This window comes from Dendrobates tinctorius, unplaced genomic scaffold (assembly GCF_039654945.1).
Source record: "Dendrobates tinctorius isolate UK_male_01 unplaced genomic scaffold, ASM3965494v1 ptg000011l, whole genome shotgun sequence".
In the NCBI taxonomy this organism is placed as follows: domain Eukaryota; kingdom Metazoa; phylum Chordata; class Amphibia; order Anura; family Dendrobatidae; genus Dendrobates; species Dendrobates tinctorius.
Window position 1 is genome coordinate 90,060,894 of NW_027361679.1, and position 13,609 is coordinate 90,074,502.

Here is a 13,609-nt window from a genome sequence, read left to right on the forward strand (position 1 = left end):
TTGGGTATTGGTGAACTTAGGAGAAATTGTACAACAAACTTTGGTTCCATTTTCTCCTTTTGCCTTTGTGAAAATACAAAATTTGTAGCTAAAAAAGATTTTTGTGGGAAAAATGTGATTTTTTTTAATTTTCACGGCTTAATGTTATAAACTTCGGGGGCTTCAAGGTGCTCAATACACATCTAGATAAGGTCCCAAAGGGGTCTTGTTTCCAAAATGGTGTCATTTGTGGGGGGTTTCAACTGCTTAGGTACATCAGGGACTCTTCAAACGCGACATGGCATTCGCTAATTATTCCAGCATATTTTACATTCAAAAAGTCAAATGACACTCCTTCCTTTCCAAGCCCTGCTGTGCACCCAAACAGTAGTATTCCCCCACATATGGGGTATCGGCGTACTCAGGAGAAATGCACAACAAATCGTATGGAGCAATTTCTCCTATAACACTTATGAAAATGCAAGATATGGAGCTAAAAAGATTTCTTTGGGAAAAATGTGATTTTTTTTTATTTCCACGGCTCTACGTTATACACTTTTGGGAAGCACCTGTGGGCTCAAGATGTTCAATACACATCTAGATAAGTTCCCTAAGGGGTCTAGTTTCCAAAATGGTGTCACTTGTTGGGGCTATCCAAACACGACATGGCAACCGCTAATTATTCCAGCTTATTTTATATTCAAAAAGTCAAATGGCGCTCCTTCCCTTCCAAGCCCTGCCATGCGCACAGTTGTTTTCCTCCACATATTGGGTATCTGCGCACTCAGGAGAAATTGCACAACAAATTGTTTGGAGCAATTTCTCTTTTTACCCTTTTGAAAATGCAAAATTTGGAGCTAAAGATTTATCTGGGAAAAATTAGATTTTTTTTTTATTTTCACGGCTTAACATTATAAACTTCTGTGAAGCACCTGTGGGTTCAAGGTGCTCAAATGCACATCTAGATAAGTTCCATGAGGAGTCTAGTTTCCAAAATGGTGTCACTTGTGGGAGGTTTCCACTGTTTAGGCACATCAGGGGCTAATTATGCCAGAAAATTTTACATTCAAAAAGTGAAATGGCGCTCCTTCCCTTTCGAGCCCTCACATGTGCCCAAACAGTAGATTTCCCCCACATATGGGGTATCAGCATGCTCAGGAGAAATTGCACAACAAAATGTATGGTCCATTTTCTCCTGTTATCCTTGCAAAAGTAAAAAAAAATTTTGTGAAAGAAAAGTAAATGTTTATTTTTTACTTCCACAATCCAAAAATTTCTGTGAAGCACCTGAAGGGTTAATTAACTTCTTGAATGTTGATTTGAGGTTGCAGTTTTTAGAATGGTGTCACTTTTGGGTATTTTCTGCCATATAAGCCCCTCAAAGTCACTTCAAATGTGAAGTGGTCCCTAAAAAATAGTTTTGCAAATTTTGTTGTAAAAATGAGAAATTGCTGGTCAACTTTTAACCCTTATAACTGCCGAACAAAAAAAATTGTTTCCAAAATTGTGCTGATGTAAAGTAGACATATGGGAAATGTTTTGTGCGATATGACTCTCTAATTTAAGGGCATAAAATTTGTCTCGAGAAAACAATCTCAGAATCACCGGGATCCGTTGAAGCGTTCCATAGTTATGACCTCATAAAGGGACAGTGGTCAGAATTGTAAAAACTGGCCTGGTCAGGAATGTGAAAACAGGCTTCGGAGTGAAGGGGTTAATATGAGCCTGCAGCTGTCTGCATAACCTTTGCTGGTTAATTATAGGGGGACGCTACATCATTTTTTTTAGGGTCCCCTTTATAATAACCAGTAAAGGCTAAGTATACAGCTGTGAGCTGATATTAATAGCCTGGGATGCTCCATGGGTATTACCCCCTTCCCAGGCTATAAACATCGGCCCCCAGCCATCGTCTTTCCCTCTGCTAGTTAGGAAAATTAGGTGGGAGCCCACATCATTTTTTTCAGAAAAACAATCTTTTATTAATTAAATACATGTACAGTAAGCTGCACACACTGCACTAATTGTATATGTCACTGACATCTTCAGTATATATCTACCTATTCTATATGTATTTACTGGCGTTTCTTCTATCTCTCCATCTATGTAATATATATATATATATACATATATATGAGTGTGTCTCTGACATCTATATATCTACCGTATATACTCAAGTATAAGCCGACCTGAGTATAAGCCAAGGCCCCTAATTTTGCCACAAAAAACTGGGAAAACTCATTGACTCGACTATAAGCTGAGGGTGGGAAATGCAGCAGCTATTGGTAAATTTAAAAAATAGAAATACATACCAATAAAAGTAAAATTAATTGAGACATCAGTAGGTTAAATGTTTTTGAATATCCATATTGAATCAGGAGCCCCGTATAATGCTCCATACAGTTCATGATGGCCCCCATGAGATGCTCCATACAATATATGCCCCATATAATGTTGCACATAGGATAATGGTGCCCCTATAAGATGCTCCATACAAAATATGCCTCATATAATGCTGCACAAAGAATAATGGTGGCCCTATAAGATGCTCCATACAAAATATGCCCCTTATAATGCTGCACATAGGATAATGGTGGCCCTATAAGATGCTCCATAGATAAATATGCCCCATATAATGCTGCACAAAGGATAATGGTGGCTCTATAAGATGCGCCATTGATATATATGCCCCATATAATGCTGCACAAATTCCTCATTGATAGATATGCCCCATATATTGCTGCTGAAGCTGCTGATGCCATTTTTAAAAAAAAATGACATACTCAACTCTCGTCACTGGGGGCCAGGTGCCGGTTTCCTGAGCAGGCGGGGACACCGGCGCGCTATGGGGGTCAGGTACCAGTGTCGCCACAGGCTCAGGCCCCCAGCACTGGCGATATTTACTGGTCCCCGCTCCATCGCTGTTCGCCGCTCTGTGTTCCGGGTCTCTCTCCAGTGACTGTTCTGGCAGCAGAGGGCACGGCGCGCACTAACTACGTCATCGCGCCATCTGACCTGAACGTCACTGCAGAGGGACCCGGAAGACAGAGCGGCGTACAGCGATGGAGCGGGGACTGGTAAATATCGCCAGTGCCGGAGGCCTGAGCCAGTGGCGACACCGGCACCTGGCCCCCAGCGACGAGAGGTATGTCTTTTTTTTTTCATTTGCAGGGACCGTGACTCAATTATAAGCCGAGGGGGTCTTTTTCAGCCCAAAAAGGGGGCTGAAAAACTCGGCTTAAACTAAACTCTAGTATATACGGTATGTATTCTATGTGTACATATCTATTCTAACCTGTCACTCTGTGATTTTACTATACGCAGCACATGAATTGCCAGCTTTTATTCTAATATATATATACACACACACACACACTGTATGTATAATATATAGATATGATATATATGTTTTCTGATTATATATGTGTGTGTGATTTGAAGAATATTTCCTTTGAAAACAATGTGTAAATAACTTAGAGAATTGCTCTATGTAAAAGCTCATGTCAAAATCGCACTGCATTCGGATGTAAATCGGACGCTAATTGTACTCATGACACTTGCAATACACTCGTGCGACTCTCAGACCGATTTTTCATATGTTTAGTGTGACTCCAGCCTTACTTTTTCATGGGTGTTGGGGGGATGGTATGAGTCTGCAGTGCTTTTCACATGCATTGTATAATCAAATTTTATTAAGAGGCGTGTTTGGTGAGTACTTTCAGAAGAATGGAAAATAAAATAAAAAAATTAAAAAAGAGAATAACATAATATAGAAATAAAATAAAAAAGAAAGCTACAAAAAAAATTAAAAGAAGAAAATTAAAAGTAGAATATAAAAATGTTGCAAAATTAAAATTAAATGCACTTTCTATATATTGTTAGAAAAAAAATGTAATCTATTACTTCAATGATTTCCACAAAATTTCTATAAATGCACAAAATAAAAATTAGCAAATAGTTGTCAACAAAAAACAATTACTGAATGCCCGCAACTGATGCTAAATATAATTCTATACATTAGTAAAGATACTGTAGTATTAGCTAATTACTACAGTAAATTATTACTAGAGATTAAACTACACCTAAGCTTATCAACTAATCACATAAAAATTTTTTTTACTTTTTTGGTGTTTTTTCATGCTAACTCAGATTACTGATGTTCATTACTGATCTGAGCACTGCGGGCACAGATTGCACACACAGACGTGGTGCGGATAAAATGATAAAAAAGTTTAAAAAAAAAGGAAAAAGACAAATGAAAAATCCAACTTGAAAAATTTTGCGAGGGTGCTGATTAGTGATGTGATCAGGACACAGTCACATAGGTGCTGTGAAGGAAAAACTACAAAACTGACAGAAAAAAAATCCTGGGACAAAAGTTAGCATGTATACCAATCAATGATGTACGTCAGTGTGCTCAGAGGTGATGTGCAGGAAAAAAAAAAAATGACTGAAGAAAAAAAACCCTACACCGAAAATTGAGTAAGGTAGTTACCACTGGTCAGAGAGATGCAGTTCCCATGCTGTGAGATGACAGTGTGAGCCAGCAGCTGTGACCGGCGGTAAAAATTATACTGCTGGTCACAGGCTTCGGTTGATGAGAGAGTATTCATCAGCTGGCGCCTGTGCTATAAATAAATAAATTTAAAAAATTATGTGGAGTCTCTTCTATTCTTGGTAACTAGCACGGGCAAAACTGACATCAGAGTACTCTCTCATCAGCCGAAGCCTGTGGCCAGTGGTAACCTTTTTACCGCCAGTCACAGCTGCTGACTCACATGCTGTCATCTGACAGTGTGGGAAAAGCAACTCTCTTACCGGCGGTAGCGATATTACTGCAGATCAGAGTACGTTTTTGCCACACTGTAATGCAGATGACAGTTTGGCAAACAATGGATGTTCAGGCCCCCTATTCATCAGAATGAGGTCTGAGTTCAAGTTTGGATACTGTTCTTGTACGTGAAAGAAACATTTTTTAAATGATCGCCCAAACTCGACAGACCCACGAATGCAGAAAATTCCTGACTAAAAACCGGATTCCTTCCCAGGTAATGTGCGCTTTTTGCACGATTTTTATGCGTTTTTTTCCAGAGCATCTCCAGTCTCATTGAATATAGGTAGAAATGCGGATTTTTCCGCGAAATTAATGAGCATGCTGCGTTTTTTACTGCGATGCATTTTTTTCGTGGAAAAAATGCATCAATATGCACAAAAAGTGCAGAATTCATTAAAATTAATGGGATGCATCTTGTAAGCATTTTTAAGCGTTTTTTTTGCCAGTAAAAACGCGAAATAAACGCTTACGTGTGCACACACCCTTAGTCTATAATGTCTCCTGATCCCAGAAGTTCTTAGTTGCATTGCCCATAGCTTTACATTTGTCCTGATAATAAAAATAAAACCTTCAAATTGGGAACTTAGAACATTTAGCAATAAGTGGGATTACATATGGTGTTAATATTTTTCTTTTATACCATATAGAAGAAGAAAAAGCTACTGACCAAAGACAGGGATCACCACAAAAATGCAAATTTTATTAGGTACAACACAGACATGACCATATAAAAACAATTAAAAAGTCATTAACATGATGCTTGAGAGAAATCCATCAGGCTTAAAATGAAGCCATACAAACTCCCCTGGATGGGACAAAAGTGCACAAGTATTATAATAAAATGTGCAATTAATAAACAATATTAAGACAATATTTAAATAATTATGTCCCACACATAAATAACAAGTGGTAATAATATGTCTATAAAACCAAAACCTTGCCCTGCATGTTGCTGTAAAGAAACACTAGTGGAGCTATTGATGGAAAAATGAAAAATACAAACATTCCATAATAATGTGTAAGGGTTAAAGATGGAGGTCACCCAACAAGGAAACAAATACCCTGAAAATGGATAAGTGCTAAATGCACTGTCCTATGTATAATACCACTAGTGAGAAAAGTTACAACAGCATCAACTAATAGTCATGATCCAATATGCATAATAAAGCTGCTAAAGAGAGCCACAATGACCAGTGTAAGTGGCAATCAAATGAATGCAACAAAAAGGAGAAAGGAAAGAAGTTCCCAAGTAATGCATAGGGAACTGGGATAAGAAACCCAGCAAAAAGGCAAATGCCCAGAGAAAGGTAAGTGCTGGGTGCACTATCTATAATACAATAGCACTGATGGGGGAGCTTGTGAGGACACCCTCACCCTCCTTTCTGCTTTTTTGTTGCATTCATTTGATTGCCACTTATACCGGTCATTGTGGCTCTCTTTAGAAGCTTTATTATGCATATTGGATCATGACTATAAGGCTAAGTTCACACGTAGCGGAACTCTCGCGGAAATTACCGCGAGAGTTCCGGAATTCCATTCCGCGGGAAAATCGCATTTTAAATTCCCGCGATTTTCCCACGGAAAAACTAGCATTTTGCAAGCGTAATTAGCTTGCAAAATGCTAGCATTTTCCAAGCGATCTGTAGCATCGCTTGGAGAACTGATTGACAGGTTGGTCACACTCGTCAAAAATAGTGTTTGACAAGTGTGACCAACTTTTTATTACTGAGGCCGCCTATGCAGCATCAGTAGTAAAAGATAAAATGTAAAAAATAATAAAAAAAATAAAAAATGGTGTTATTCTTACCTTCCGACGTCCCGCGCAGCCTTCCCGTCTCTCTCCACGCTCTCGTTCCCAGTAATCCTTTGCGAAAATGCCCGCGATGATGTCCGTTCTCACGGGATCACGACGTCTCGCGGTAATTCGCGATGACGTCGCACGAATGACAGCAAGACTTCGCGATCCCGCGAGAACGGATGTCATCGCGGGCATTTTCGCAAAGCATTACTGGGACCGGGAGCGTGGAGAGAGGCGGGAAGGCTGCGCGGGACATCAGAAGGTGAGAATAACAATATTTTTTATTTTAAATTCTATTTTTTTACACGGATATGGTACACATAGCCCGGAGGACAGTGTCCTCTCCTCCGGACCGTGGGTACCATCCGTAATTGTTCTGCTTACTTTTCGCATGGTGTGCACAGCCACATGCAGGAAGTAAGCAGAACAATGCATTCCTATGGGTGTGGGATCGCCGCGATTCCGCAAAATTAATGAGCATGCTGCGTTTTTTACCACGAAGCGATTCCGCCGCCGTAAAAACCGCATCATTAGCAGAGCATTGCGGAATCCCATAGGAATGGCATGGGATGCTTATTTTTCGCGTTTTCGCAGCAAAATCGCCCGGTTAAAACCGCCATAGAAACGCGAAAAAAAGCGCCACGTGTGAACTCAGCCTTAGTTGATGCTGTTGTAACTTTTCTCACTAGTGGTATTGCACATAGGACAGTGCATTTAGCACTTATCCATTTTCAGGGTATTTGTTTCCTTGTTGGGTGACCTCCATCTTTAACCCTTACACATTATTATGGAATGTTTGTATTTTTCATTTTTCCATCAATAGCTCCACTAGTGTTTCTTTACAGCAACATGCAGGGCAAGGTTTTGGTTATATAGACATATTATTACTACTTTTTATTTATGTGTGGGGCATAATTATTTAAATATTGTCTTAATATTGTTTATTAATTGCACATTTTATTATAATACTTGTGCACTTTTGTCCCATCCAGGGGAGTTTGTATGGCTTCACTTTAAGCCTGATGGATTTCTCTCATGTGTCATGTTTATGACTTTTTAATTGTTTTTATATGGTCATGTCTGTGTTGTACCTAATAAAATTTGCATTTTTGTGGTGATCCCTGTCTTTGGTCAGTAGCTTTTTCTTCTTCTATATGGGTCATTTGTTTACTGATTTCAGGTGTATCCCCTACGCTATTTTGTGGTGCCCTCCCAGTCCTAGTTATATTTTTCATTTATACAGAGCAATCGCATACAGTTTTAAGCAAAAATATTTTTCTTACCGTGACAGTGTACGTGTTATCCAGGGAAAACCTCCAACAGATGGAACAGAATCCTCCATTAAGGGATGTGACTTTACAAAATTGAGCACGTCATCAGGGAGACTACGAGAAGAATTGTAGGACATGGAAGGACGGACACAGCAACCTGGGCTGCAGAGCAATCCACGAAGCAAAGAAAATATTACAATAGAAAAATATTCGCTTAACTAAATATAAAAAATAAAGACAAATCAAATTCTAAATATGAAATAAATATTTGGTTCAGCATATTTTAGTGATGCACACCGATTTTTGGTCCGAGGACCACATTGCTAGATTGCACCAACCACATGGGCCACAGTAAAACCTCAAACAACAAAACAGAAATATGTAAGTGCTGATTCTATTTTCAGGACTTGCACCTATTAGGAGGATGGAGGTCTACTTCTCTCCCATACACAGTCCAGAAAGGAAAAAGCAACAGATTCAGCTTTCTTCATTACAATTTATGAGAGACACTGACCTAATTGAGTGTTTCCATTTTCCCATGATCTACAATGATCTTATGGCAGCACTCAAGCATGGCCACTTCTTTACTTCAAATACGTCTCACCTAGATAATGACATTGTGATAAACATGGCACCATTAAAGGGAATCTGTTATCAGGTCTTTGTATTTAATCTGTAATCTGACAGCAGCAAAATGTGGGGACAGACATCCCGATTCCAGTGATGTATTGCTTAGTTTGCTGGGGGCAGCAGATGTAATAGAATCACAGTTTTCTCAGCTGCAGATCTAACAGAGCTTGGAATGCTGGGCTCTGAATAATCCCTCCCACATCACTGACTGGTAGCTTTATGTGTACATTCTATATTGACAAAAGGTTTCTAATCAGTGATGGGGGCGTGGCTGGACTAGGATGCAAGAGACCAGTTGTTCTGAAGTAATAATCTCTTGCTGATAAAACACTGATTATATTAAGACATCAAAATACAGCCTACTGGCACATTGCTGGGATCAGGAACTCTTCTCTTACATCACAGCGCTCTCAGATTAAGGGCATGTCACACTAAGAGATATCGCTAGCAATATCGCTATAACTTGTGACGTTATAGCGATATTGCTAGCAATATCGCTGTGTCTGATACTTACCTACAACCCGCTCCCCCGCTGGTTATCGCTGTTCGAGTGAGAACGTCCTGGACTGTTTCTCGTCGTTAGCTTCCTGCTGGGCTTTCTGTGGAGAGACGAGCGACGAGCGTGGAGCCGGGCGGGAGGACGCAGGATCGCCTGGTGTGACAGGTAAGTAGCGACCCCCGTCCCCAGCGATGTTGCTAGTGAGATCTGCCTGTGTGGCAGCTCACTAGCGACCACTTAGCGATGTACCAGCGATCCTGACCGCGTCATATCACTGGTCGGGATCGCTGGTCCATCGCTAAGTGTGACAGTACCTTTACATAGCAAAAACCTTTTGACAGATTCCCTTTAAGGCTGCATTCACATGGCAGCATTTTGAACAGTATTTCACATCAGTATATGGAATAGATTATTGTTAAGCATAGAACTGCCAAAGTTAGGTTGGATCAGCAAGGTTGATGGTATATAAAATAAAATATAACGTTTAATAATAAATTAAAAAGAGACCTTCAAGCTCAAAATACATGTCCTCATACACAATAAGATGTAGCTTAAAAACTATATGCTAGCAGTTAGTATATAAATGGGAACAATCTCACCAAATTTCTGCAATGATGTCCACAAACTGGAATCCAGATCTAATCCCTCTGCTTTTTACATCAAAGTGGAGGATCCTAACTGGAAGTTCCATAGCCGCGCGTTTCATCTGGCGAATCTTCAGGGAAGATGAAGATCAACTGGTCTTCATCTCCCCTGAAGGTTCGCCAGATGAAACGCGCCGAGTGTATCATGGGGCACTGACTGCAGCGATCTTATGAGGTTTTCCTTGGTAGGTTAATGTGCGGCTATGAAATGAGGCAGTCCCTCTCACTTCCAAATAGGATCCTTCACTTTTATGCAAACAGCAGAGGGACTAGATCAGGATTCCAATTTGTGAACGTCATTGCAGAAATTTGGTGAGATAGTATATATTGGGAACAATCTCACCAAATTTCTGCAATGATGTTCACAAATTGGAATCCTGATCTAGTCCCTCTGCTGTTTACATAAAAGTGAAGGATCCTATTTGGAAGTGAGTGCCTGTTCAAAGCAGTTAAAACTGGATTGAATCACTGGTAACCAACTTACGATTTTACTTAAAAAATGCTTTGTCCCAATTAATTTGCACAGCACTGTAGGACAGTACAGGGCGGGTGCACGGAAGTACAGAGGGTTCAGGACAGTACAAGGCATGTGCACGAGGGCACACTGGGTACTGGGGCGCATATGGCGTGTACAGACTAACACGCCCAGGTATAGAGCGAAGCAGAGCCCATGCGAGAGAGCACGCCTGAGTACAAGGCTAGGCACTGCGCGTGCTGGGAAGCACACCTGGGAGCAAGGCAAGGCAGAGGATGTGCTAAGAAGCATGACAGGACACAAGGCAGGAACAGAGCATGTGCTAGGTAGCACGGAAGGAAACAGTACGGAAACAGAGCGTGTGCTAGTGTAGGAGAAAGGGCCCCCGCCGCGTGTCCGGGCAAGAACCAAGGGGACCGTCACCAAGGTTCCTAGGGGGTCTGTTTCCGGGGGATAGAATTAGTGGACGGACAGCAGAGACTTGCAGAAAGGTTGGGGGAGGAGCTAATATAAAAGGGGTGGAGGACGCTAGCCAGAGTGAGTCAGCAGATCGGCAGAGGAGGTGCAGGAGACCTCAAGGGCGCCAGGGAGCGAGAGCCTTCAGCAGCCACCAGAGAGGAAGACAGTGGCAGGAGAGACAGGAGAGAGACTCGCTGTGGACCGTAGGGAGACGGCACCGAGCCGACCGACAGAAGATCACCGCTTCACTCCAGCCAGCGGCTGCGGCCTGTCCGTTGCCACTTCACTCCAGCCCGTGGCTGCGGCTTGTCTGTTGCCACTCCACTCCAGCCCTCGGCTGCGGCCTGCCCGCTGCCGCCCACTTGACTCCAGCCCGCGGCTGCACTCTTTCCGCTGCCGCCCGCGGCCATTGCCGCTTCACTCCAGCTCGCGGCTGCGGTCTGCCCCCTGCCGCCCGCAGCCACCACCGCCCCAATTCAGTCCGTGGCTGGGGCCTGCCCCTCGCCATCCGCGGGACTCCTAGCACAGCCCCAGGCTGCGCCAGCGGCTTACCAGTCGCCACTCAACATCACTGCTGCACGTCCCTGTCCAGGGGCTGCGGCCTCCATTCTCCTGCTAACAGGCGATATCCCGCTGCCTCTGCGGGGAGCTATCCCGCCAAAGGACTCACCTAGGGCCTGTTGTGCCCCCGCCTCACCTGGGCATAGGAACGCCAGAAGTCTTCGCAAGATCCTCGGTGGCTGGGCCCAGTGGCTGCGACGCCGAAGCACCATCGTACAGCACATCGTGGGACGTCAGGACGGCTAAGTGACACATAGTAACTAAGGACTCATAGTCGGCCATACCGCGGCCCTATAGTGACTGGCCTTTGCCGGGTTAGTCGTGTTCGCATTATTCGTGTTTCTTTGTGTTTGGTCCCTGCAAGGACAATTGTTATCTTGTTTGGTTGCTCAGGATAGCTCTATCGGCATCTATATATATATACTAGCTGAAGAGCCCGGCGCTGCCCGGGAATAGTAACTAACTGTGGTTAGTTATGACAAATTATAATTATCCTCCATCCCATAGGCCCGTGCCCATATACCCATCATACATATCCTCCATCCCACAGTCGAGTGCCCATATACCCATCATACATATCCTCCATCCCATAGTCGAGTGCCCATATACCCATCATACATATTCTCCATCCCATAGTAGAGTGCCCATATACCCATCACACATCCTTCATCTCATAGTCCCGTGCCCATATACTCATCATACATATCCGCTATCCCATAGTCCCGTGCCCATATAACCGTCATACATATCCTCCATCCCATAGTCCCGTGCCCATATACCCATCACACATCCTCCATCCCATAGTCCCGTGCCCATATAACCATCACCCATCCTCCATCCCATAGTCCCGTGCCCATATACCCATCATACATATCCTCCATCCCATAGTCCAATGCCCATATACCCATCACACATCCTCCATCTCATAGTCAACCATTAAGACATCATAATGAGCAGCGGGGCTTGCAACCTATGATGACATCAGCGTCGCCATGGCAACCATTGTGACATCATGAAGGGCGGGGCTTGATAAGCACACACTGTTTCCCCATTATGTAGATAGGGGCATTATGACATCATAATGAGGGGTGGGGCTTGACACGCACACACTTTTTCCCCATTATGTAGATAGGAGCAAAATTGTTTGGTGAATTGGAACGCGCGGGGTTAAAATTTCGCCTCACAACATAGCTATATGTTACCACTAAAAGTTAAATCTGTCTCGTATCTCGTCACTGCATCCCGCGTACCTACATTTGGCGTAGACGGCAGGATGTAGTCTCCGAGCACGGACGACGATGCCGCGGACCAGAGTGGGGCCGCAAACTCAGCAAGTAACGAGGGCCCCCTGTCCAGTATTTCCTTGGGGGCTATGCTGAGCAACCTGCCCAGGTTCTCCGGCACTAACACCATGCTGTGGAGCTGGATGGAGTGGATGCAAGGGCTCTTTCGTATGCATCCGATGACCCCTGACCTAGAAGCCAAAGTAGCTCTCATGGCATTGGATGGGGATTCCCGGGATTCAGTAATGTTGAGGCCCTCGGGACACCGTAACACCTTTGGTAGGGTCCTGCGGACCCTGGAAGAGACCCATGGGGATCTGACGAATGTGGGGGAGTTGAGGACCCGGAGTAAATTGAATTCGGCAATTTACTCCTTAATGACCCCACGCAAAAGACCCTGAACCAGTGGGGCTCTCGCACGCCCCAAGGGCAGGTCTTCCAGTAGTTGGTGTGGGGGGCGCGAGTCCTCCAGGACTGCCAGGAGGGCGAGGTACTGGGAAAAGTGATTGCGCCAGCAGCTCCCCCACTCGTGCTTCCACCCAGGCAGACAGTAGTGGCCTTATCTATATGGACCCCGGTACCTTTGGAGGGCATGGAGATGCAGGTGGAGCCATGCTTCTCGGAACGCCTGCACCCTGGCATACTGGTGGCCCGCACCCTGGCCACTGTGCGGAGGGGGACCGTCCTGGTGCGCTGCGTCAACCTCGAAGACCAAGACATTGTCCTAAGGCCCCGGGCCGAAATGGCAAAGCTTGTGAGGCCTTTGGAAGAGGTGCTGCCAGCCCCTGGGATCCAATTGAAGGTGCAGCCCGAGGAAAAGGGCTGAACTCTCTGGCCTGACCCCAGCCCAAATCCTCCAGGTGGAAACGCTACTCGGGCAGTACCAGGAGGTATTCACCAGCCATGAGGATGATTTTGGATGTAACACCACCATTACATACAGTATTCCCATGGCAGGGACGGCTCCCATCAGGGAACGATATCGGCAGATCCCTCCTCAACTATAGCAGGAGGTGAAAACATTACTGGGCCAAATGCTGCGGAAGGGGGTCATCCGAGAAAGCCAGAGCCCCTGGGTGGCTCCTATCGTGTTGGTTCGCAAGAAGGACGGCACCCTACGATTCTGTGTGGACTATCGGAAATTGAACGCCTGCATCACCAAAGACTCATACCCGCTGC

The 13,609-nt window shown here is 44.0% G+C and overlaps 1 protein-coding gene across 1 annotated transcript in view; it reads right to left on the reverse strand.

Moving 5' to 3' along the window:
* Positions 1-13,609, reverse strand: part of LOC141048731 (semaphorin-6B-like) — a 65,202-nt gene that overhangs the window by 39,859 nt on the left and 11,734 nt on the right. The window contains exon 3 of the mRNA XM_073544647.1: positions 7,892-8,041. Within this exon, the coding sequence (XP_073400748.1) occupies positions 7,892-8,041 (150 nt within the window). The remainder of the gene's footprint in view (positions 1-7,891; positions 8,042-13,609) is intronic.